The sequence below is a fragment of the Vigna angularis genome, chromosome 2, assembly GCF_016808095.1.
Source record: "Vigna angularis cultivar LongXiaoDou No.4 chromosome 2, ASM1680809v1, whole genome shotgun sequence".
In the NCBI taxonomy this organism is placed as follows: domain Eukaryota; kingdom Viridiplantae; phylum Streptophyta; class Magnoliopsida; order Fabales; family Fabaceae; genus Vigna; species Vigna angularis.
Genome location: NC_068971.1, coordinates 49,068,751 through 49,094,460, shown reverse-complemented (window position 1 = coordinate 49,094,460; position 25,710 = coordinate 49,068,751). Strand labels below are relative to the sequence as shown.

The following is a 25,710-nucleotide window of genomic DNA, read 5'->3' as shown; positions in this document are numbered from 1 at the left end:
TTGCACTACTGCATAATTAACAACTTCTATTACCAAAACTAATCTTCTCACTCAATTTTCTTATAAAAAAACTCCCATTACAACAAATTTACTCTATATATTTACTGATTCACATGTGTTATTAATGTGTTATTTATATCATGAATAATGTAATTTATAAACTCGCGATAATATTCCAAACCCGACAATAAGAAGTAGATGCAGGTGTACTAAATAATTCGGTGTTAAAAAACATCTTCCAAGATAAATAGTGTTACGAATGAAAGAGGTTATTCGGTTGAGAAAATGAGTCATTGGAAGAAGGAAACAAAAGGGATGAGAGATTAGACAAGAAGTTTGAAGTCACACTCCACCACTGCCAACGACCCCACTTACAGCTACTATTCTCTGCCTCTACCTGTTTTTGCTTAATGCAATCCAAGTTTTGGAACTCCCTCTTTCGGTGCCACACTTCAAATCAAATGTTGCTTACTGTACTCTATATACTAACCATGAGACACTCTACGTTCATCAACTTGCCTTAATCACTCATGTTCTTCATATCTTCATCTAAAAGTTTTAAGTCTCTTTCTCTTCTTTTCATAACCCTCCACTCTTCCATTTTTTCCCTGTCCTACCATAAATATAACCGATAAAATGAATGAGTGTCTGTAATCTCCCATCCATTGCTTATAATTTCACTTTTTCATTCCTTTCATAGTGGTAATAGTCACCAAATTGGTATACATATCCCACTAGTTAGCTAGTTTTCTTCTCTAATTCTCAAAGTAAGGTTTATTGTCTTTGTCTTTATAGTTTTGAATCGTTTTGTCCTCTGTTCTTCTTTGTTCTTGTTGTTCGTTGTTTATTCTCCATGGCTCCTCCGAACGATCCAGTGAATGCCACGTTAGGACTGGAGCCATCGGAAAAGGTTTTCGACTTATCTGACGGGAAACTCACCGTGAAAGGTGTGGTATTACTCTCTCACGTACCCGAGAACGTCACTTTCAGTTCCTTCTCCTCAATCTGTGTACCTCGTGATGCCCCATCTTCCATCCTTCAACGTGTCACTGCCGCGTCGCACAAAGGTGGCTTCCTCGGATTCTCCCATGTTTCACCCTCCGACAGATTGATAAACTCCTTGGGAAGTTTCAGAGGTAGAAACTTCCTCAGCATCTTCAGGTTCAAAACATGGTGGTCGACCCAGTGGGTCGGAAATTCCGGTTCAGACTTACAAATGGAAACTCAGTGGATCCTCATAGAAGTCCCCGAAACAGAATCCTATGTCGTAATCATTCCCATAATAGAAAAAAGCTTCAGGTCGGCGCTTCACCCTGGCTCTGATGATCATGTTAAGATTTGCGCGGAGAGTGGTTCTACTCAAGTGAGAGCATCGAGTTTCGGTGCAATTGCATACGTCCACGTGGCTGAAAACCCTTACAACCTGATGAGAGAGGCCTACAGTGCTCTCAGGGTTCACCTTGACTCGTTTAGGTTGTTGGAGGAGAAAACGGTGCCAAGAATTGTTGACAAATTCGGGTGGTGCACTTGGGATGCGTTTTACTTAACCGTGAACCCCGTTGGTGTTTGGCATGGGCTTAAGGATTTCAGTGAGGGTGGCGTGGCTCCGAGGTTTGTTGTCATCGATGACGGTTGGCAAAGTGTGAATTTTGATGATGAGGACCCCAACGAGGATGCTAAGAATCTTGTTCTTGGTGGGGAACAAATGACTGCGAGGCTTCATAGGTTTGAGGAAGGTGACAAGTTTAGAAAATACCAAAAGGGTCTTCTCTTGGGTCCTAATGCTCCTTCTTTCAACCCGGAGACGATAAAGGAGTTGATTTCGAAGGGGATTGAAGCTGAGCATTTGGGGAAGCAAGCTGCAGCTATTTCAGCTGGGGGTTCGGATTTGGCCGAGATAGAGTTGATGATTGTGAAGGTGAGAGAGGAAATTGATGATCTCTTTGGGGGAAAGGGAAAGGAGAGCAACGAAAGTGGAGGGTGTTGTTGCAAAGCAGCGGAGTGTGGTGGGATGAAGGACTTCACAACGGATTTGAGGACTGAATTCAAAGGTTTGGATGATGTTTATGTGTGGCATGCGCTCTGTGGCGGATGGGGTGGTGTGAGGCCAGGAACTACACATCTTGATTCGAAAATAATACCATGCAAACTCTCTCCTGGTCTTGTTGGGACCATGAAGGATCTTGCAGTGGATAAAATAGTGGAAGGTTCCATAGGGCTTGTTCATCCTCATCAAGCTAATGATCTCTACGATTCCATGCACTCTTATCTTGCCCAAACCGGTGTTACTGGAGTCAAAATTGACGTCATTCACGTGAGCTTTATTTTACTTTATTTTTCCTATTTTTAGTCTATTTTAACTTTGACTCTCTAGCATGACTCTTTAATCAATTACTCATTAACTTTGACTGTACATGCAGAGTCTTGAATACGTATGCGAGGAATATGGAGGCAGAGTGGAGATTGCCAAGGCTTATTACGATGGGTTGACAAACTCCATAATCAAGAATTTCAATGGAAGTGGAATCATCGCTAGCATGCAACAGTGCAACGATTTCTTCTTCCTTGGAACCAAACAAATTCCCTTTGGAAGAGTTGGTAAGCATTATTCTATTTACTTTTGATGAATTTTATTGCTATATTCATAAGATATGCAAGGAAAATGAAATTAAACGAATTTTAAGAAAACAAAATTGGCTACAGGGGATGACTTTTGGTTCCAAGATCCGAATGGGGACCCAATGGGAGTGTTCTGGTTACAGGGGGTGCACATGATTCACTGTTCCTACAACAGCTTGTGGATGGGACAGATAATTCAACCCGATTGGGACATGTTTCAATCGGATCATGAGTGTGCAAAATTTCATGCTGGTTCAAGGGCTATTTGTGGTGGTCCTGTCTATGTGAGTGATAGTGTTGGCTCTCATGATTTTGATCTCATTAAGAAGCTTGTCTTCCCTGATGGTACCGTGCCCAAATGCATATATTTTCCCCTTCCAACAAGAGACTGCCTTTTCAGGAACCCTCTCTTTGACCAAAAAACCGTTCTCAAAATTTGGAACTTCAATAAGGTATTTGTGTCATTGTGCATTTTTTACATACAATAAGGTATTTCTAACAACAATTTTGTTCATTTAATAGTATGGAGGAGTTATTGGTGCTTTCAACTGTCAAGGGGCTGGTTGGGACCCAAAGGGGAAGAAATTTAAGGGTTTCCCAGAGTGTTACAAAGCAATATCATGCACTGTTCATGTAACTGAGGTTGAATGGGATCAAAAGAAAGAAGCAGAACATATGGGTAAGGCAGAGGAGTATGTTGTGTACCTCAATCAGGCTGAGGTACTGCATTTGATGACCCCCGTGTCTGAACCACTGCAATTAACTATTCAACCATCCACTTTTGAACTTTATAACTTTGTCCCAGTTGAAAAGCTAGGTAGTAGCAACATAAAATTTGCACCCATTGGGCTAACAAACATGTTCAACAGTGGAGGCACAATTCAAGAATTGGAGTATATTGAGAAGGATGTTAAAGTTAAGGTTAAGGGTGGTGGGAGATTCCTTGCTTACTCGACTCAATCTCCAAAGAAGTTCCAACTGAATGGTTCTGATGCTGCTTTCCAGTGGCTGCCTGATGGCAAACTCACTCTCAACCTTGCTTGGATTGAAGAGAATGACGGGGTTTCTGATTTGGCAATTTTTTTCTAGGTTTAATTTTGTGTTTCTTATGTTCATAGGCTTCAATGTTGTGTAACATAAAGTGGTTGCCCTTAAAATGTTGTTGTAAAGAGTGAACAAGTTTGTTTTAATGTAATAATAGTTCTGTTGTTCGTATTACAAACTTGAATTGATGAAATCTCCTCACTACAACAAAAGCTTTAATTATCAGACTTAAAAGCAATATAAATTTGATTCCGTTAGTCTTCAATATTTTCTGTCTGCCCTGTTTTCCATCATCTCAGTTTACTACTGTATTTAAAGGTGTGATTGTAATTTTAGCAGAGAAAATGTTTCATAAATGTGTAAATACACTTGAGCGCATTGATTTTTAAAATAATGAGTTTATGATTCACATAATTGAATCTGTCGAACTGTACATAGTGGTCTGGTTTAATTTTCCACACTAGCATGAAAGTTAAAACTGAGATTTCCGTGATTTCACATGCCAATACTTTCCGTCAGAATCTTATTTAGCATTAAATGATCCAAGTGATTCCCATCTCAAGTATTCCAACTTTGAATGAGAGTGACCGTACAACTACAATATATTTATTATATTTTTAAGACCAAAATCAATGGAGATAGAAAACAAAGTACTAGGATAAATGGGACAGTTTCATTGATCTGTTGCCAATTGTCATGGTGATTGGAATACGTGTTCCAGTGAGAGCAGATATAAGTGTCACGCAAGTTCGAGAGTAATTGAAGCAAACAACACCTGTGACTCTTATGTAGTAATGTGGACAATAATAGGTGTGTGGATGGACCGTTTTTGAATAAAGTTTTATATTATTCTGTGCATTCGTCTCCAATGTTGCCGAGAAGAAGCAACCAGAAGGCCTTATGTAAGACTTGTTGTTCTAAAGTTGCAATTATGTTATAAAAGTATCTGTAACTCTGATTTCCATTCCCAACTCCTACCACCAACTACTAATCCGCAACTAATTTGTTTAATACATTTTTAATTGCAATTTTATATTAAAAATATGTTTGTTTATGTAAAATTGAATATATATATATATATATATATATATATGATAATAATATTAAAAGATAAAAAATAAATAAATTAAAATATTGGGAACGATAATTAAAGAGAATTAAATATTATGCATTATAACAAGTTAACTAGAATAACTTATAACTAAAAACTGATTTTTTTTAAGTTTAAATCCTCGAATGGTCCTCGTATTTATATGGGAATCTCAAATGGGTAATCGTTTTTTGTTCGGTCTCAATTAGGTCATATTTTTTGTAAAAATGAGTCAATTTTACCCTAACCGTTAAGTGCTTTTAACGGCGTTAAGTTTAACTGAGCTGTATTTTATATTTTGATGGCATGGTACAACTGCAAAAGTTGGAGAGAAGAAAGAAGAAAAAGCGAGATGCAGAAGGATGAAGGAGGTTAGCTCATCTGGCATTGGAATGGCCAGAAGGGAAGCTTATTCGCAAAGCCCCAAAAAGAAAGTTCTTCTCTTTCCTCTTCTCTCTCTTCTCTGCTTCACTTCCATCTTCCTCCTTCTCTCCCAATTCAGAACCACCTCCTCCCCTTCCATAGCCCACTCTCTTCCTACCTTCCACAAACACATCCAAGATTCCTTCAATTTCTCCGACGGAAAATGGATCACTCATCCTCCCAGAATTCCAACTTACGACCACACCTGCAAGGAGATCTTCAAGGACTGGAACTGCCTCTCCGCCAACAAATCCAACGCCCCTCTTCTCCCACCTCATCATCCTGTCAATAATATTAAGCACCATAAATAAAATCAAACATGGAGCCCCAAACTATATCCAGACCCAAAGGAAAAATTGATATAATTGTAACTTTAAAGTAACATTAATTTAATGTTTGTAGATGATCCGTGAATAATTCCCTTATTTCTCTCTCTCTTCTGGTCTCACTTTCAAATGCAACATGAACACATCAATGTTTGTGAAATGTAATGGTGAAGCATCGGTGCCGTGGAAGGTGATTTAAAACATACACCGTCTGAGAGCACTTAACGGTTAGGATAAAATTGGCTCATTTTTACAAAAAATATGACCCAATTGAGACCGAAAAAAAAATACGAGGACCATCCGAGGGTTTAAACTTTTTTTTAAATAAATTATTTTAAGCTATCTTAATTAACATTTTTATAAATATCAAACTAATTGAATAAATTAGTAATAATAAACACATTTCAGATAATTGTTTTGAAACAGTTTAATTCATAAATTGTCTGTAATAGGTGCTGCAATTGGATGAGGAAACAAGACAGCACTTGAGCCTATCGAATAAGGGCTAGGCCTGATCTAAGTTCTGGACCTGGATTTTCAGGTAACAGAGAACTTGAGATTTGGAGCTTTTCTTCTTACACCTCCAAATTTTACAATGATGCTAAATATTGTGATGCTAAATATGTCCCTTCGAAATATGTATAAAATATTATATAAATAAAATAAATAGTATTTAGAGCTTACCAAATGTATTTATTATGCAGAATGATATATTTACTAAGACCTTGCACCACCAAGTCATTTTCGAAACAATAAGGTTTTCTCTCTTCTTTCGTCGTGTTCTTCTTTTAATGGGATTCAACTTCTTCTGATTTGATTTCCTTTATTTTTGTTCATCTCCTTTGAAATTCCATTTATTTTCATTCGTCTTTGTTCATATACACGTATTTTATTCGTTTTTGTTGGTTTTACTTTTCATTCATGTGGACTTGAAATTTGATTTTTATTTTTATTATATTTTGTATATATTGAATTTTGAAATTTGATTTGCAAACATATTCAGCTAATTTCGAAATACATAGGATGAATAGATTTACTAATTACTGAATTTTGAAAGAACAAAAGAAAAAATTGTCTTTTTAACAACTTTATTTTGACAATTTTTTTACAAAAACTAACGTGTGTGATTGATTTGTTTCAAATATAAAGACCAATAAAATAGTGACATGTTGTCAAAAAATTGTTAAAAAAAGTTATTAAAATATAGTGATTAAGAAGTAACAAATTTTGAAATATGATTTATAAGAAAACATTGGATTTTAAAATACAGTTCAAGAATCTACCAAATACTAAAATTCGATTTAGAATCTCACTAAATTTTAAAATTCAGTTTAAGAAACTCATAGGATCTTGAAATCTGAACTCACAAAATTTCAAAATCTTGTTAAGTTTTTTTTTTCAATTAAAAAAAATAATAATTCTTTCTAATTCAAATTTAAATAAATTTTACTATAATATTAAATTTTAAAAACAATTTAAAATAAAAAAATATATAATATAAACAAAATACAATCCAAAAATATCTTAAATTCCAAACATAAAACAAAATTACTTAAATTCCAAACATAAAACAAAATTAGATAAATTAACGAGTGAAGTCAAATCAATATAAATTCAACTCAAATAAATCAAATTTTTAAGAAATCAATCTCAAAATTAAATCTATCAAAATTTCAATTTATTTTTTCAATATATAATGAGACAAATTAGCTTATTTGACAACTCTACTTAAACTATTATTTGTAAATAATTTATAGGAAATGTAATTATGTTAAAAATGATTAGAACAAAATCAAGAATAACACAAGTGTAATGGAATCATCAGATTATAAAATGGACTGAATGCATTTGCAGCAGAGTGAGTGAGCTAGGGAGAGGGCAGGGTCAACCACTTCGTATGGTAACGACACGCGGCCATTCGAAGTCGAGCAATGCCACTTCGAGCTCGCACAGTAACTGCAAGCTTGCGGCGGTCTCTTCGTTGTCTCCACCTTAGCTTCTGTTCTTTCTCTCTGTCAAAACCTCAGGTTCACTTCAAATTCCTCTTTCTGTATTAAATTAATAAATCATTTTCATTATTTTCTCAATCCTTTTCCCCTCACCCGAACACTAGTTTTCTGCCAATTGTCACGAATTTTTGCCGTGGTTGGAGCGGAAAGCTGAATCTGCAGTTTCTTCCTCACTTTTCATCGGCAAATCTTCTTATGGAAGGTTCGTCTTCCTCGTTCAATTGTAGACTATTATTGTTACAAAATTCAAATGACATTGGCAATTATTTTGGGGTCACTTGTTCCAGGATAAGATTCTTCACAACTCAAAATGAAATGTCGAAGCATTTTTTTTTTCACTATATTATAGTTTATTATAACATTTTTTGACTCTCTTGTCGTGTCCCTTGATAGGTCTCTGTTTGCTTCCAAGACAATACAAACTGGAGATTGCATTTTAAAGGTTCCTTACAGAGTGGTATGCTTCGCATTCTAAGTTGTGCTCGAATGTTATGTTATGCCACTACTTACACATGTCGCAATGACCGCTTGCTCTTGACGGTATTCATAATTGGTTTTGCAGCAAATTACTGCTGATAATCTTCCTCCTGAAATCAAATCTTTGATCGGTGAGGAAGTGGGAAATATTGCGAAACTTGCTATTGTTATTCTCGTTGAGAAGAAAATGGGTCAGGTAAACCTTATTACTTTGCTTCGATATGATTTTCATCTGAATTTTAGGAGCTTTTGAGCTCAATTTTTGTAAAATAAGATATAATTTTGTATAGCTATATTTAGCTTAGAGTTCTTTTAATTTAATACGAAATACATCAAGACAGGGTAAACTATAAAAGTATGAAACTGAAAAACAATGTGTTAAAGAGAAAATCTATAGAAGCCAGCTAACCAATTTATTCTTTGAGACTTGTGACATAGTTAGCTTAGAGCAAACTAAATCTATAACATCTTTGTCTGAATGATAGGGTTCTGAATGGTATCCTTATATCAGCCATCTTCCGCAGCAAGGGGAGCAACACAATACGGTAAGTTTTTTGAAAAAAAGTCTCTTCTAATTTATGGTATTTCTGTAGAATCTATTTCTCTTTTCTGGAATTAAAGGCCACTTTGCTCATGTACCAATTTTAGGGTTTGAAATAGTTCTTACTATTAGTTTGTTTCCGCAATTATTCTTTTGAAATAGTTAATACCTACTTTGTATACAGTTTTTAGACTTGGAGAATAGTCATAAAGGTCTTTACTTACTGTGGGTTGATTTTTGAGCCTTTTTGTTTTGACCAGGTATTTTGGAATGAAAGTGAGTTGGAGTTGATTCATCCAAGTTCAGTTTATCAAGAAACTATTGACCATAAATCTCAAATTGAAAAGGATTTTTTGACAATCAAGCGTGTAAGTACTTTTTATCATTATCTACTTTTAAATGTTTAAGTTGTGACTCAATCTATTATTGTTAGAAATTTTAGGCTATTGTGTTTGCAACACTAGGTTTCTGCCATTTGTTGGAAATAAAACATATTTTTACCTAGGTTAGTGTTAGAGAATGGAGGGTTTATGAGAGAAAAAAGGGAAACAGAAGATGTAACGGGAGAGGCCGTTAAGGGAGTGGACTTAACTGTGAGACAGTTAAGTCAGTTGGGAATTAACTGCAAGACAGTTAAGGGGTTTTGGGGGGAAAGAGGCCTATATAAGGACCTCTTTGTTGTATCAGACGGGGGGTTAGACATTTGTTGAATTGTGACCGGTCTTAGCACTGATGAAGGAGGTTATGCTCCTGGAATGCTTTGTATAATAGTTTCCTTTCTGGTGAATACATACTCTTTTCTCATTCCTTATTCGGTGACTGGGGTTTTCGTGAGAGTAAGACTGCGCGTGTGTTAGAATTCCTACCAAAATCCCTAACAAAGTGGTCCGACCTGCCGGATCGCAATCGGAGAGAGAACGCGATGGAGGGAAAGTTACATGCTCTGGAGAACAGAATGGAAGGAAAAATGAACGTAGTTGAAGGACGTATGGAACACTTGGAGATGACAGTTGACGGGTTGAAGGCGGAGTCGGCGGCAAACCGGCAAGACTCGATAGCGATGCGTAAAGATATCCAAGAACTGTTACGGCTGATGGGTGTGCGAAGCAAGCCAAACGGGGAGAGCTCTGACGGGAGCAATGGTTCAGTCAATGATAATGGGGGTGGCCGGCGCGATGGAGCCGAAGGAGAAAGAGAAGGAGAACGATCAGAGAACCCACCGAATTGGAGGCGACGGGTGGAGTTACCAGCGTTTGAAGGAGCCGATCCGTTGAATTGGATCACTCGAGCCGAAAAATTCTTTGAGATACAGAAGGTGGCGGAGGCGGAGAAGATCGAACTGGCTCACATCAGTATGGAGGGAAGCGCCGGTTATTGGTTTAAATTTTGGAAGGAAAAGGCGAGCGACCGAACATGGGAGGGGCTCAAAGAAGCGTTGTTGATCAGATTCGAAAGTCGATACCGGGGCGGAATTTTTGAGAGGATGGCGGCGATCAAGCAAACAGCCACGGTGGAGGAATATGTGAAGGAATTTGAAGCTCTGGCCGGACAGACGAAAGCGTTTTCGGACGACCAGTTGTTGGGATACTTCCTGGCGGGCTTACGGGAGGAATTGCGATGCCAGGTGAGACCCCACGACCCACGAAACTTGATGACGGCTATGAAACTAGCACGAGACGTCGAAGAGGCTCTACGAGGGCTAGGTCTGATGGGGTGGACGCCATCCAGGAACCCGCCATCATGGGGACGAACGACAGGAGGTGGAACAGGGGTGGTAAGAACCGATCCGCCGAAGAGCCAGACGATGCGAACGACCCCGACCGAGAGTGTCGGGTCCGTTAGACGTGACAGCACTACGGGAGGCGGTCTGGTGAGAGGCGGAATGCACAGAGGAAGTGATGGCCGTGGAAGAAGCTCAAGAAACCTGCCCTATCCTGAGTTTCTAAAACGTCGAGAAGAAGGAAGGTGCTTCAGATGTGGGGGGCCATTTAGCCCAGGGCACCAGTGCCCGGAGAAGAGTTTAAGGGTGGTGATACTGGCCGAAGATGAAGAAGAGGATGTGGAAGGGGAAGATGTAGAGCCAGAACCTCCCGGCATGGAGTTATCAGCGTTCTCGGCTGGTGGACTGACGCAACCTAAAACATTGAAGTTGCAGGGAAAAGTGGGAGGAAAAGACGTGCTGATATTGATTGACAGTGGTGCCAGCCACAACTTTGTGAGTAGACGGTTGGTGGAGGAATTACAGTTGGCACAGGAGGACACCCCTCCCTACCAGGTGAGTCTGGGAGACGGACGTAAGAAAAGGACCAGTGGATGTTGTCCGAAGGTAGTGGTCGACATGGGGGGAGTTGCGATAGGGGAAAAATTTTACTTGTTCGACCTGGGAGGTGTCGACATGATCCTAGGCGTGGAGTGGCTAGCTAAGCTGGGGGAGATTACCCTTAACTGGCGGGAGTCCACCATGGCGTTCGACCATGCAGGAAAAAGGGTGGTTGTTAAGGGCGATCCGAAGTTGGATAAGAGGGTGGTCGAACCTGAGAAGTTAATGAAGTTGAGTGAGGTGGAGGCTTGGGCGTTCGTCTGGAGTTTGGAGGGCGAGAGGACGAGCGCGAAGGAAGTAGAGGGAGAAGAGTGGGCGGAAGAGCCGAACGGGGACTTGGAGGACATTTTAACAAGACATGCAGGGGTATTTCAGGAACCCACCGGGTTGCCACCTAATAAAAAAGAGAAGCATCGGATTACGTTAAAAGAAGGAACCGACCCCGTGAACGTACGTCCCTATCGTTACCCGCACGTCATGAAGGAAGAGATCGAGCGCCAAGTGACGGACATGCTGCATGCAGGGATTATACGACCGAGCGTAAGTCCATATTCAAGCCCGGTCATCCTCGTCAAGAAAAAGGATGGGAGTTGGCGGTTTTGTATAGATTACCGAGCGCTCAACCGCGCCACGGTTCCCAACAAGTTTCCAATTCCCGTGATAGAAGAGCTGCTGGACGAGCTCCAGGGCGCACAGTATTTTTCAAAGGTGGACCTCAAGGCTGGGTATCACCAGATTCGGATGAATAAGGAGGACGTGCAGAAAACGGCGTTCTGCACTCACTTGGGACATTATGAGTTCCTTGTGATGCCGTTCGGCCTCACAAATGCCCCCTCCACTTTCCAGAGCGCCATGAACGACCTCCTTGGACCATTCTTGCGGAGATTCGCGCTCGTCTTTTTTGACGACATACTCATCTACAGTGCAACCTGGGGGGAGCATTTACAACACGTGGAGCAAGTGTTGAGCTGCTTACAGCAAAATCACTGGGTGGCAAATCAGAAGAAGAGTGAGTTTGGGAAGAAGACGATCAGATATTTGGGGCACGTCATATCAGGAGAAGGGGTCCAGATGGATCAGGAAAAAATAGAGGGGGTAATAGCGTGGGAGGAGCCAAAAACTCTGAAGGCGTTGAGGGGATTCTTGGGTCTCACCGGATATTACCGGCGATTTATCCGAGACTATGGGAAGATAGCCAAGCCCTTGACTGAGATGTTGAAAAAGGGGAATTTTGTGTGGACGGAGGCTGCCCGGGAAGCGATGGGAAGATTAAAAATAGCGGTGACCACAGCACCGGTGTTGGCGTTGCCAGATTTCTCGCTACCTTTCCAGGTAGAATGCGACGCGTCGGGCACGGGACTTGGGGCGGTGCTCACCCAGAAAAGGAGACCAATCGCTTACTTTAGCAAAGCATTATCGGAAGCGAACTTGGGCAAGTCGATCTACGAGAAGGAGTTGATGGCGGTGGCCCTGGCGGTGCAACATTGGCGTCCATATTTGTTGGGTCACAAATTTGTGGTGTATACGGATCAGAGAAGTCTAAAGTTTTTGTTGGAACAGAGGGTGACGACACAAGCGCAGCAACACTGGATAGCCAAACTGCTCGGCTACGATTTCGACATAGTGTATAAACCGGGAGCCAGTAACCGGGTGGCGGACGCATTATCACGGAAAGGTAGAGAGGAGTTGGAGAACAAGGATGAGACTGAAGGGGATGACGGGGGTGGTGAATTGATGGGGATAATCAGACCGTATTGGAAAGATTTTCCGGATGTGATGCGAGAAGTGGAGGAAGATGATAACTTGAAAAAAATTCGAGAAGGAGTCCTCCAGGATCCCAACAAATACCCGGCATACACCCTTGAGAATGAACGATTGCACTACAAGGGGAGGCTGGTTATTCCGGCACAGTCCGAGTGGGTACAGAAATTGTTGGCGGAGTTTCACACCACCTCGACGGGGGGCCATTCGGGGGTCTATAGAACTTACCGGAGATTGGCACAGTCGCTGTACTGGGAAGGGATGAAGAAATCAGTGACGGAGTATGTCAGTCGCTGTTTGGTGTGCCAGCAACACAAATATATGACGGCGTCCCCACAGGGATTATTGCAACCACTGCCTATTCCACAAGCTATATGGGAGGACATCAGCATGGACTTTATTGTGCGACTCCCAAAATCCAAGGGCCAGGACGCTATATTGGTAGTTGTCGACCGACTGAGTAAATACGGGCACTTCATACCACTCAGACATCCCTATACTGCCCGAACGGTCGCGGAAGCTTTTGTAAAAGAGGTAGTGAAGCTTCATGGGATTCCCAAGACCATAGTGAGTGATCGTGATCCTTTATTTCTCAGTGCCTTTTGGAGCGAGATGTTTAAGATGCAGGGAACCCATCTCCGGATGAGCACAGCATACCACCCGGAGACGGACGGCCAAACAGAGGTGTTGAATAGGGTGCTGGAGGGATACTTACGATGCTTCTGTTCCGAGCAACCTAAGACATGGGCCGTGGTCCTTCCATGGGCAGAATACTGGTACAACACCAGTTATCAAGGAGCTGCCAAATGTACCCCGTTTGAAGCGGTCTATGGGAGGGCACCTCCGTCGCTGGCAAGGTTTATTCCGGGGGAAACAAGGGTAGAAGCAGTAGCTCAAGAATTACATACAAGAGATGAAGCATTACAGCAGCTGCGATACCATTTATCGAAGGCGCAAGACGCGATGGTAAAGCAAGCAAATCGTAAGAGGAGGCCGATAAACATTAAGGTAGATGATTGGGTATTTTTAAAGATAAGGCCCCACCGACAAACGTCTATGACGGTAAAATTGCATTCGAAGTTAAAGGCTAGATACTATGGGCCGTTCAAAGTGATCCAGAAGATAGGGGAGGTGGCATTCAGATTAGAATTACCAGCGACAGCCAGGATTCACCCGGTTTTCCACGTGTCCCAGTTGAAGTTGGCGATTGGGACAAAGCAGGTGGAAGCTGAGCTGCCAGCAGACTTGCAAGTCGGGGGATACACATGCTGGCCAAATAAGGTGTTGAATAGAAGGGTCCAGCAGCATGAGGAGGAACAACGTGAACAGGTTTTAGTTGAATGGCAAGATGGAGGGGCAGACAGTGCAACATGGGAGGATCGGAGTTTGATGCAGGAACAATTTCCCGAGTTTGACCTTGGGGACAAGGTCGGTTTTCAGGAGGGGAGTAATGTTAGAGAATGGAGGGTTTATGAGAGAAAAAAGGGGAAACAGAAGATGTAACGGGAGAGGCCGTTAAGGGAGTGGACTTAACTGTGAGACAGTTAAGTCAGTTGGGAATTAACTGCAAGACAGTTAAGGGGTTTTGGGGGGAAAGAGGCCTATATAAGGACCTCTTTGTTGTATCAGACGGGGGGTTAGACATTTGTTGAATTGTGACCGGTCTTAGCACTGGTGAAGGAGGTTATGCTCCTGGAATGCTTTGTATAATAGTTTCCTTTCTGGTGAATACATACTCTTTTCTCATTCCTTATTCGGTGACTGGGGTTTTCGTGAGAGTAAGACTGCGCGTGTGTTAGAATTCCTACCAAAATCCCTAACAGTTAGTATGTCATTTCATTTTTAATTTTAAGTATGCAGTTGACTCCAGTTTTTATTTTTTATTTTTTATTTATTATTATTATCATCTATCTTGGGATAAAGCAAAACATATTTTGCTTTGGAGAAAATGTTATAGGACAAGAAACCTTGTTACAAAATAGAGGGGAATTAAAATCCCAAAAACTATACAGAAGAACATTAGCTTCTTTTGGTTTATGAGAAGTCATGAGAATAATGAAGTGAGTACTTTTATCAATAGAAACTCAAAAGCTTTTATCTGTCAGAGTAAATAAATTTATTGTTTTCTTTTACAATGCAATAGGTGTTCGGGTCAAAGTATTATTCTCATATGAGTGGCTAAATAAATTAAGTTTGCTGTTTTGGAGACTGATTATATTGAATTTGTCCTCCTAATTCAGGTTTTTGAATCTTTCGATATGAGTTTTGAAGATTTTACCTTCAAGGACTTCATGCATGCATGCACACTAGGTAGAGCAAACACTTGCAAAGTTTGTGCTTTCATTGTGTGTTCACTTCATAGGGTACAATGATTTTATATGATCTTTCATGTGTGGTAATACGAAGGAACTGCATGTAAGTTTGACTTTGGTCAATTTGAGGGTTGTTAATTCAAGTTTGTTTTTATAGCATTAGCTATAATAAGTTTGATAATTTTGATAATTAGTTTTGAAGGTGGCTGTATGGTTTACTTTTTGTTGTTAAGATTTAACCTGTTTTGTAAAACACTCTCAACTATTGATGTTTTGCTTATTGTGTATTATTATTATTTCTTCTTACTCTTTCTTGACATCTCTCATTTTGTGTTTTGACTGTCTCATTCCAGATTTATCTGATTGTTCAACAATTAAAATGAGAAAACGACCCAATATTATCCTAGTTTCTGGTTTAATTTATCTTTCGTCAAACATTTGATTATACAGTCTGATCAGAATAATTTTGAGAATTATTTTTCCATAATCTACTTAAGTTCTCGATCACCATCTATAGCGCTGTTTGGCATAAGGGGCAGGATTGTCACTGCGTGTAATATTTAGTCCATGTAGCTTCTGTTTGGGCATTTCTTTGGTTATTCCTTAGAGACTTCCTGTAATAGATGCTGGGGATTTTGAGTCTTTGTAGCTGATGGTCTTTTGATCTTTTATAAGCTGCCTGATCTTTTACTCTGATTGGATTTTGAAAGTTGTTGATAAACCTCGTTTATTATTATGTTGATTTGAATATGAAACCCATTCTTAGTTCTATTTGTGATCACTTTAATGTTGAGTTTCCAGTTGGTTCTCGAGCATGGGGAAGCACAAAGGGTTTAGCTCTGGTATTGCTACTGTATGTAGACTTCTATTATATTTTATGGTTGGTCCGTAATTAGTTTTTTAATATTTTTATAGATTCCATTTGCAGATTTCTTAAACCATGATGGACTTTCAGAAGCAATTGTAATGAGTGATGACGACAAACAATGCTCAGAAGTTTGATCTCTCTCTCTCTCTCTCAGACACACACGCACACATTCCTGCCTTGTATCTAGTCTATCATTGGTTATTGGAGCTTGATTAAAATGGTTACTGTATCTAGTCTACCACTAGTTATTGCCTTGTATCTAAGACAAACAATGCTCAGAAGTTTGATATCTCTCTATCTCTCAGTCCATTTTTCTTTTTTATTTCCACTCTTTGTCCCATTATGTATGGTATGGAGTTATATTTTGGTGTACTTACAGAACAAATCTTTAAAAGTAACAAAAAAATAAAAATAAAATGCAAAGCATGAACTGATAATCAGGTCCAGTATTCAAGTAGCAAAGTCCTGCTGCAATAAGACTCTTTATCCAAATCAAATGAGAAAAACTACATCCAACACATGCACACACACGCTTTTAAACTCATGCACTTGAATTTTAATTTAATTTTGCAATTCTGTGCAGATTATTGCTGATCGTGACTATGCCCCTGGTGAACAGGTCATTGACTATTGTGTTACCAATTTATATTGTTAAGTTTTCGTGAGCTGGAATTTATTACAAAAAATTTAGGTTTCAGTTTTTTCCTTCTTTTATTCAATGGAATTAATCAGTGACACCATTCCTGAAAAGTTCATCTTTGACTCTTTTTGGTTCCTTGATTGTTAAACAACTAGCATTACTAGTTTGCTCTATAACATTTAAGAAAAGAGAGAAAATATTGTGAAAAATGATTTTATTATCTTAGTAAAAGGGTTACAGCAATATACTGCACATACACATATGCACATGTAGTAGATAGATTGGTAAAGATACATTTACAAAATGAGTATATGATCTATTATATATTAGCATTTCCCTTTCAAATTGGAGCTTATGAATTATAAGCCCCAAGTTTGTTAAAAATAGACTCAATTTGTGCCCCCTAAACTTGTGAAAATGTCAGATTGTGTAACTAGTCACCATACAACTAGGAAGAATTTTATCTCTAATAAAGCAATCATCCACTTTAATATGTTTGGTTTTCTCGTAAAAAGAATAGACTTAAGTAAATTTTAGTTAATGTATTAATGGCTTGAATTTAATGAGGCATATTGGTTCTCAATTGTAAAATTTTTCACATGGGTCTAGGGGTTTTCTTATTGGTTTTAGGTCCTAATAAGATATGGAAAGTTTTCAAATGCTACACTACTGCTGGACTTTGGTTTTTCAATTCCATACAACATTTACGATCAGGTATATCCTTGCAATTGGATCGGTAGTCATAGAATGTGAGCTGATATGTTTTTTTGGTCCTCTGGCTTGTTGCTTTATTTTTTTATGATTGTATCAGCTGTCCTTGATTGATAATGGTAACAATTCCCAGGTTAAGGTCCAGTTTGATGTACCTAAGCATGACCCTTTGCATGACATGAAGTTGGAACTCTTGCAACGAAACATTGTACCTCATCCTGAAGATATGGAGGACTTGACATATCCTGTGAATACCTTCAGTATCAAGTTTGTACCGATTCCTAATTTGTTATTTGTTTTTCGGAATCATTTAGATAGTAAAATCCAATTTTTGTATGATGATTCTTGGTATCGGGTTCTCTTACCGACATAATAGAATGCTTTTTGCTTTGTGGATCCAAATTGCCCTTGTTACTCATGAATACAGTGCTTACTTTCATGAATACAGTGCTTACTTTCAGCAAAGCAAAGCAATGGATATATATCATCTGCTTCTACCTTCCTTTTTAAGACCATATTGGGCACATACAATATCCCAACCTATTTATCTTCAATGGTTAATTTACAATATTATTTTGATCTATTTTCCATGTTTCACTTCACGAGTCACGGCACCGTCACTTGTACCCATTTTGAGTCGCTGCATGAAATGTGCATACAAACAGTTGAACCTTTTTCCATATATTTTTGTTTGATAATGTAGGATTTCTGGTATGGTTTCACTAAATTTTTTCTTATAATATACTTGGTAGTATTTGGCTATCTGATGGAGGCTGTAATAATGTAGGGAGGTGAAGTCGGATAGAGGAAAAGGGAAGGGTCTTCCACAGTCACTTCGTGCGCTTGCTCGTGTTCTTTCTTGTGCCACATCTCAGGGTGCGCACAAAATCTTGTTTATTTAGTTTTATTGATGCAATAATGTGTACAATTCTTCCCACCAAGAAAATGGCACACTTGTTATACAAGCTATGCCGAAACAGTATTAACTTTTATCAAAGAACGCATCTAAAATCTCGTTTATTTAGTTTTACTAATGCAATAATGGTTACATTTCTTCCCACAAAAAAACTGGTACACTTGGGAACTTTTACTGATGAAAAAAATCAGAACTTGACGATTTGGTCGAGGAAGCTGCTCAAAATGATGGAAGGCTGGCTAGGCGCCCTTTAAAGGATATCAGCAGAGAGATACAAGCACACCTGATGTTGTTATCAGTATTCATCCAATTAATTGAGGAGCGCAATGCGATTATTATGGTAAAAATTAGGACTTCATCTCTCTCTCTCTATATATATATGTGTGTGTATTCATGTTTGTATGTATATCTGTATGGTTGGTTTAAACATCCAAACATGGTGGTTACAGAATCAGTAGGAAGTTGAGAGAAAAAGTGTTTGGGTGGGCCGGGACCATTTTATAATATTTGATATTTTGAGATTGTTAAGCTAATAAAAATATAAAGAGTATGAAAATGCTTGCTTCATTTGTCATTTTTTTTTTAATTTATTCAAAGGCCTTACTGTTTTTACCGTTGATATAATATGTTTTTTTCACACTGTTGTACAGTCACTGGGTTCTTGTCATAGCCCTCTCTTTTGTGAAAGACTTCCTGTTAGAAGAATAATGGCTCAAGATCTCCTACATGGTGAGCTTCGCATTCTCAAATCTGCTTCTGCCTGGCTGGAGAACTACTGTGTCTCCTTGACTTGATAGTCATTAGTTACTGGCTGCAGCCACAGGAGTGTATTGTTGGCGCCAACGAAGTATCAGAATATTGACAATAATGCATGCAACCTTTGAAAGTATTCTTTCGATCTTGTAGTTGTCATTTTCTTACCATTAATTGATTCTCGATTGAAATGAGTTGTTACAAATTAATGAATGAGGTTGCAAATCGATAGATCAAATTTATAGTAATGAGGAAGATATTTCCAAGTGAGGAACGATTCTTTGCTAAATTAGAGATATTAATTTATGAGATTTTCTGCTTCTATTGACAAGTAATTTAACCGTTAATTCCTTAATTATGAAGTTGATTAAAAAATAAAAAGTAATGTTAAAGTGTTTCTTACGGTTTGTTCTCACGATCTTCTGCTACAGGTTTTCCATTTTTTTTTCCATTTTCTATTTTTTAAGTCGAAAAGGTCAAAAAGTTAAAGTTTCAAGCTATACATAATAGAATGATGTGGGAGGGAGAATAAGGAAAAACCTCATACAGTAACATCAGTGTGGTATGTTTTGTCCGATAATATTTACAATTTTACTTAATATATAATGTATTTAATAAAATACAAAATACGAAAATAAATTTGTAACTTTAATCAGAGAACTGCATGAAAGTTTTTTCCAATTATATACTTCCTCTGTTCTTTTAATTAGAAGCAAAGAAACAATACCGTATGTATTATTGGCAATATTGCATTAAAGTAATAAAATAGTGAAAGGAAAGTAAATTTAAGATTGAAAATTATTTACTGCATTAAAATATATAAGTGCAATGAATGTGGGAATGACAATCACGGAAAATAGTGAAAGAAAACTAAATTTAAAATTGAAAATTATTTATTGCATTAAAATTTGATTGTTTATATAATAGAATGGTGCAAGGGTGAGAATGGAGAAAAATCAGAAACAAAATGTCAAATTCAATGCATGTATCAGCTTTGGTGGTTTTTGCTGTGTTGTTGTTGAGTCCTTTTGTTAATTCTGGTATGGTTTATGAACCTGATTTCAATTATGATCCCATCCGCAAAACACTGTTGATTTGGATGGAGAAGGATATGGGAGAAGAAACAGATAGATTATCATTTGTGAGTAACTTTGAAAAGGGAGAAGTGGAACTGGTAGCAGGAGAGCCATACAAGAAGTACAAAAATTATGAACCCAAAAAAGCTTCACTGAAGAAAGGTAATGGTAAGTTTTGTGTTGACATAGATGTGTATGATCCTAAGGTAGCAGGTGGTAATAAAAGAACTTTTTGGTCAATGAGAACAGATGCCATTTATCATAGTTGGGATAATGAGATTTGGGAGAAAAAGCATGATTGGGGAAACTGTTCTTTCTGAACATATCAGATTATCCATTTATGTTTTAATAAAGTGTGACTTTGGTCTTCATGTATCACTATCAACATGTACTTTGTTTTGTGAATGAAATTTGAATACATATTTCATTCATAAATATTTTTGTCTTTCTTATTTTTTTTTCAAAGATTCGTCTATATAATTATCTTATTAGTCATTATTAAATTTGCAATTCAACTCGTAGAGTTGTTCCAGTTTACATTTCTATACTCATCTTTCTTTCGAATTAATTTGGTAGTAAACTCATTTTTGGAACGAACTAGTTAAATTCGTCGGTAAACTCGATTAAACTCACGACAAGCGAGTTGGCGAGTTCACGTGACTTTTCTTCAAATCCAAAAGACAACAGAGATTATAAACTTCTAATGTGAATCAGCTTCTCATCCCTTGTGACTCGCGATAAGGGTTCCATATTGTTGGCATTGTTACTCTTGCGACTCATAATTCGTTGATGGAGTATAGTTTTATCCTGGTAATTCTAAGTTCTCTTACTGGTAGCATGCTAAATGCTGCGTTGTGATGGGCGCCGCTATCTTACTCATGCTGCTCAAATATGGATATGATTAGAGTTTGGTGAGACTCAGGGTTTTTTTTGGCGAGGTTTAGGGTTTCCTTATTCTGTCATGGGCTTTTGGGCCTCAGTCCAGTACCATTTATCTTGTTGTTTCATATAAAGTGTAATATATGTTATATAAAATGTTGTAACTAATTAAATTTATTATAAAATAATAATTATATTAGAAAAATATTTAAAAATAATGATATAATAATGAAAAATATTTAAAAATATATTATCGTATTTAATTGATTTCAATTTTGTTGTTTTTTTGTGAAAAATTAACTCAATTTAGACCTTGCTGTTAAGTTAGCTGGATGACATTAAAAACTCTATGTCATGACTTGTTGACTGAACAATTTTTAATTAAGTGATAGAGTTTGTCATCTTAGGTGAAATTTTTTAATTTACAGTTTTAAATAAGTTAAATTTAATCAAAACACAACGTTTTAAAAATCTAGACGAGTACTTATACAAAAAAATTAACATAAAGCTACGTAAAAGAACATTTAATCAACGTAATGAAGCATAAATATTATATTACTAATCACCACAATAAAAGTTATGGTGTTGCAATCAAATGGGCAACCTCCCTCCATTTGTGACATCATTAAAGCAAAATTAACAGCACCCTACAAACGAAAATGAAAAAAAGAAAAGAAAAGAGGAGTCGTTGAGTTAGTTAGTACAACGGCTAATTTCAGTAAATTGAGATGGACAAAATAAAATAAAGTTCTAAAATTTCTATTCAGAAAACATATAATTTGATAATCAGTTATCTAACAAAGTGGCAGACAATAGAAGAAATACAAAAGAAATAACTCAATATAAATAGTGAAAATGAACTACATAGGGACTCTCGTACATGAGGATTTGTTCGGAGAATTGTTTGCAAAAGAAAGAGATAGTTATAACAGCCAATTAAGTTACTAAATATCACTTATTATTTCTAGACCACAATTTATTATTTCTAAACTAACTACAAATAATAGTAAGGAAGGAAGTGATCTATTTTAATAGCAATGGTAATTTTATATTCTTCAGTCTTTATTCAGTAGCTGCAAACCAAAATTTCGTGGAGCGAATCCAATTACCTCGATAAAAGTGAGTTTTAATATAATTAAACTTTTTTTAATACCAACATAATTAAAACAACTAATCCTGTGTTACTATGCAACAGTGGTTTACAGATAAAAAAACAAACATTATTTAAAAACACCATTAATAAAAATAAAGGAGTAATGTACAAAAGAGTTAGAATTGCATTTAATACAATTGAATACTATATAATGATATGGGTATAACTTCTTCACTGTATAATGTCAGCAATTTTGTTAGCATTTTGAAATGACCCCATCATAGAGAAGTTAAAAAGATTCGAAGAGATAATATCATTCAATTATATTGAATTTAATTTTTTTATTTTTAAATCATTTTTTGTTGTAACCATCAAAAGTGTTTGGAAAATTACATGATAGAAGTGGGGTGATTGTTTAAAAAAAAATCAGATTTGGAATGTGTTATAAAAAGTAAATTCGAGAGTGATAGGATGTTGAGATAAGATAATGATATTTTGACAATATTTTAATATTATTTATGTGTTATTTTGTGATTGGTCCATGTTGGTGTTTATGATTATTATTATTGATTGTGGAGTAATTTTGAATCAATTCATATAGATAATATTAAAATATTATCAAAAAAATATATTCGTTATATACAAGGCGGAGAAAGTAATTACCTACACTTAGATATTCTTTCAATCAAATTTAACTCATTATGAAAGTTGAAAACGAATGAATGAGTTTGGTTTTCCACTAAAAGGTTGGTATATACAGGGTGGATACGATGACCTGTGGCTAATTCCAATTTGGTTTTGGTAAGATTTTCCAAGCCACGCGGAAGAGAACAACCAACGGTGGTGGCGTGTGATCATTAATAATAAATTAAAAACAGATTGTTAGAGACAAATAACATATAATGTTGGGATGTTTGTTTTATTCTATCTGACTCCCACCAGTATGTGTGTAGGTACAAATTTGAACACGTATAACCAAAAATGCTTTCTGTGTATGTTTTTGCTGTCATCTCCATGTGCACCTAGCGTCTTCATCTCAACTTTATTATTACCTTTTGAATATTACTCATTCAAAGCCCAATGGGGTGACCAAATCTTTCTTCACAAGAAACCCTAAAAAAACATAAATTTTTCAAAATCTCAGTTTCTCTCACTCTACACAACCACGACTTTCATTTATGCTAAGTGCCGTGGTTTCTGCTACCTTAATTTGTGCCAATCTTCTAGAATCTCTTCCCACAGATTGAGACAGCACCATGGAATTGGAACACAGGATTCAAAACATTTGCTTGGTCCTTATTTTATTTAAGAACAATCTTAATAATAATATACTTTGTAATCACTTTTTATTTATTTTTTTAATTCGTGCATTAAACGGTTAGGCGGGGTAAGAAAATATCGTAGAAAAAATGTAAAATAAATAACCACTCAATAATATGGTTACTAAAAATAACATGAATATGAAATGTGTACGCTACTTTTACATACTGTGGAAGATTAACTAATGCCAGACAGTGATTTACACTGGGATTAGCTATAACTAGACCAGAAATTCTGTATTTGACAAATTCAAAATCAAGTTCAATAACGTTTATAGATGACCGAGTCAATGTTTTTCTTTTTCGAGTTTTGCTTTTTCTCAAAAAAAATGAACATAATATGTCTTTAATAAATTAAATCATAGAACAATAATGGTGATGTAGGTGTGGTTATTGACAATACGAACTTGGTTGTCCATTCTGATTTGGTTTTCGTTAATTACTTAATATTAATACACGAGTTATTGATAACGAGTGATAGGAGGGGATTTGTTTCATGATTGAGTAGGTGTCCGATTGAATCCAAATAACAATAAATAGAAGCACAATTATGTAGAACAAAGAAAATGTATTTTAAAGGGTAAAATTAAGTTTATTTGAGTAATTTTTTTTAAGTATAATTGATTTATGAAAAAAAAAAGCAATAGAGAGGAAGCGGGGATAAACTAAAGTAACTCTGAATTTTCAAATACTGGTTTCGTATTTACTTTACACTTTTTCTTCTGTTTTTTAAATTATTTTACACGATACACATAGCAAGAGATGACAAACGATGTTTCTTTTAAATAAAATAGAAAAGTATTTGAAATAAATAAATAAAATTGACCTTACGATTAGAGGCAGAAATGAATAACGGATAAGGAGCGTGTGGACTCGAGGCACGTCAATTCTTGGGGCGCGGGACCCATGTAAAGTTGGATTTGTACGCATATGACGACGACGTTTCATAGCAAGACAAAACAAACACACCTTTTTCCTTTTTTTAAGGAGAAAGCTTTGCCTAGCATGAAACTGTTATATTTTAAACTCAAAGAAAACTATTAATTTTAAAAATAACAAAAAAAATGTTTATCAAACTAAGCCGTTTTACTACGTAATTACATAATAGCAACGATTAAAACTATAATAAGCTTCGATAAAAAAAAAACTATACCAAAAATCGATTAACAGTTTAGATTTAAAATTACATATTTTTGTAAAGAGAGACTAACTTGGCTTATTGTTCTTACAGGAGATTCGTCATTTTATTTTTAAATGTCAAGTGAAGCAAAATTCGAAAGGTATCTCACTGGTAAACAGAAAACAGATTCCCCAAAACAGGATTGAAAAAAAAATAATCAAGAATCCATGATTTTAATATATATTTTTTTAAATAGGGAACATAATGTCTTCTTTTCTGGCTTTCTGCGTTTTTAATGGTCATGTATGTTTAAGAAATACAGCAAAATGAAAGTTCCAACCATTCAAAAAGTTATGATCGTGTGCAGGTCAAGTTTGAAAAACTCACACCATATTCAATAAAAAAAGAATTGTTATATTGAATTGAGCATATTCCTATAATTACTTTTACCATATTCAAGTTGAATTCAGTTAAATGAACTTGTCACAAGTTTTTAAAACAATTGCTAATATTAAAAATAATAGAACTTTAAGAAAAATGTATATAATTATTATAGGTAAATATTTAGTTAGATTGGATCGGATTCAACCTATGACGTTCTTATTATAATAAGATTATATAGTTCAGATTGGACTTAATGCAAGTAAAACTTTATGTAATTTATATGAGTTGGATTAAGTTGAATTGGATTATTACTGACCCATAAATCAAAATAATATAAATACTAATTTTACTATTATTTTTCTTTGAGTGCATCTACTGAATTGTACTACGGTGAGATTGTTTTCTTACAAATTTACTAATTAAATTGTATTATGACCATATATTACTTGTTACAAATGCTTGAAAATTTAATTGGTTCTTTTATGTCAGAGAAAAATAAGATTAATTAAATAAAGCTTATGGAATGTAAAAGAGGCCGCCTTACTTGAAGAAATTATAAATTAATGCACCAGCATATCAAAATTCAATGTTTTTGGCTTCAATTATAAGCTTTCACGTCTACTTTCTTACTTTGCTATTATGTCATGGTTTAAAATTTTTATTTATGACTCATGGTTGTAATTAATTTTAAAATTCAAAGTTTATATTATTTAATTTGTTCATTTGTTTTACTACTATATTTATTTAACAACTTTTAAAATTAGTGTATTAAATAATGTCATGGTAACATTTACTAATAAATAAGAATTTGCTTAATTATAGAAAGATAACAAAGAGAGACATGACTCAGAATTTTCAAAATTACTTCTTTATAGTGGGTTTTTAATCTTTAGCATAGATCAAAAGAGTATCAATCATGTTAATACATAACCCTCTAGTATTTAATGAAAGTGAAGAACTTCCAATTAGATTAAAAAAAATGCCTTCCATTGAACCGCGTTTTAACAATCGAAGTTGAATAAGAATGTC

The 25,710-nt window shown here is 36.4% G+C and overlaps 2 protein-coding genes across 4 annotated transcripts; both read left to right on the top strand.

Moving 5' to 3' along the window:
• Positions 1–512: 512 nt before the first annotated feature.
• LOC108329612 (stachyose synthase-like) lies at positions 513–3,841 on the top strand. Its single transcript, NM_001329819.1, is given in 4 exon segments — positions 513–2,314; positions 2,421–2,598; positions 2,704–3,071; positions 3,142–3,841. Coding segments are annotated over 4 exon segments (2,574 nt in total). The 5' UTR covers positions 513–853; the 3' UTR covers positions 3,709–3,841.
• Positions 3,842–7,350: 3,509 nt separating this feature from the next.
• On the top strand, positions 7,351–19,015 carry LOC108329069 (ribosomal lysine N-methyltransferase 4). 3 transcript variants are annotated; one of them, XM_017563063.2, is made up of 15 exons: positions 7,352–7,529; positions 7,616–7,713; positions 7,905–7,968; positions 8,074–8,184; positions 8,474–8,533; positions 8,790–8,897; positions 14,851–14,920; positions 15,724–15,764; positions 15,838–15,918; positions 16,374–16,409; positions 17,061–17,144; positions 17,275–17,408; positions 17,929–18,017; positions 18,249–18,397; positions 18,708–19,015. In XM_017563063.2, exons 1-15 carry the CDS (start codon positions 7,434–7,436, stop codon positions 18,849–18,851), a joined length of 1,365 nt encoding a protein of 454 aa, XP_017418552.1. In that variant the 5' UTR covers positions 7,352–7,433; the 3' UTR covers positions 18,852–19,015. The 3 variants fall into 3 exon arrangements, with proteins under 3 accessions (XP_017418554.1, XP_017418552.1, XP_017418555.1); XM_017563065.2 differs by lacking the exon at positions 17,061–17,144 and having other exon boundaries at positions 7,351–7,529; XM_017563066.2 differs by lacking the exons at positions 14,851–14,920; positions 15,724–15,764; positions 15,838–15,918.
• Positions 19,016–25,710: the final 6,695 nt, after the last annotated feature.

Coding starts and splice junctions, on each gene's coding strand:
- LOC108329069 (XM_017563063.2), top strand. CDS start 7,434: ATGCCACTTCGAGCTCGCACAGTAACTGCAAGCTTGCGGCGGTCTCTT. Junction 7,969..8,073: donor TAAAGGTTCCTTACAGAGTG/GTATGCTTCGCA, acceptor TTGGTTTTGCAG/CAAATTACTGCTGATAATCT. Junction 8,534..8,789: donor AAGGGGAGCAACACAATACG/GTAAGTTTTTTG, acceptor TGTTTTGACCAG/GTATTTTGGAATGAAAGTGA.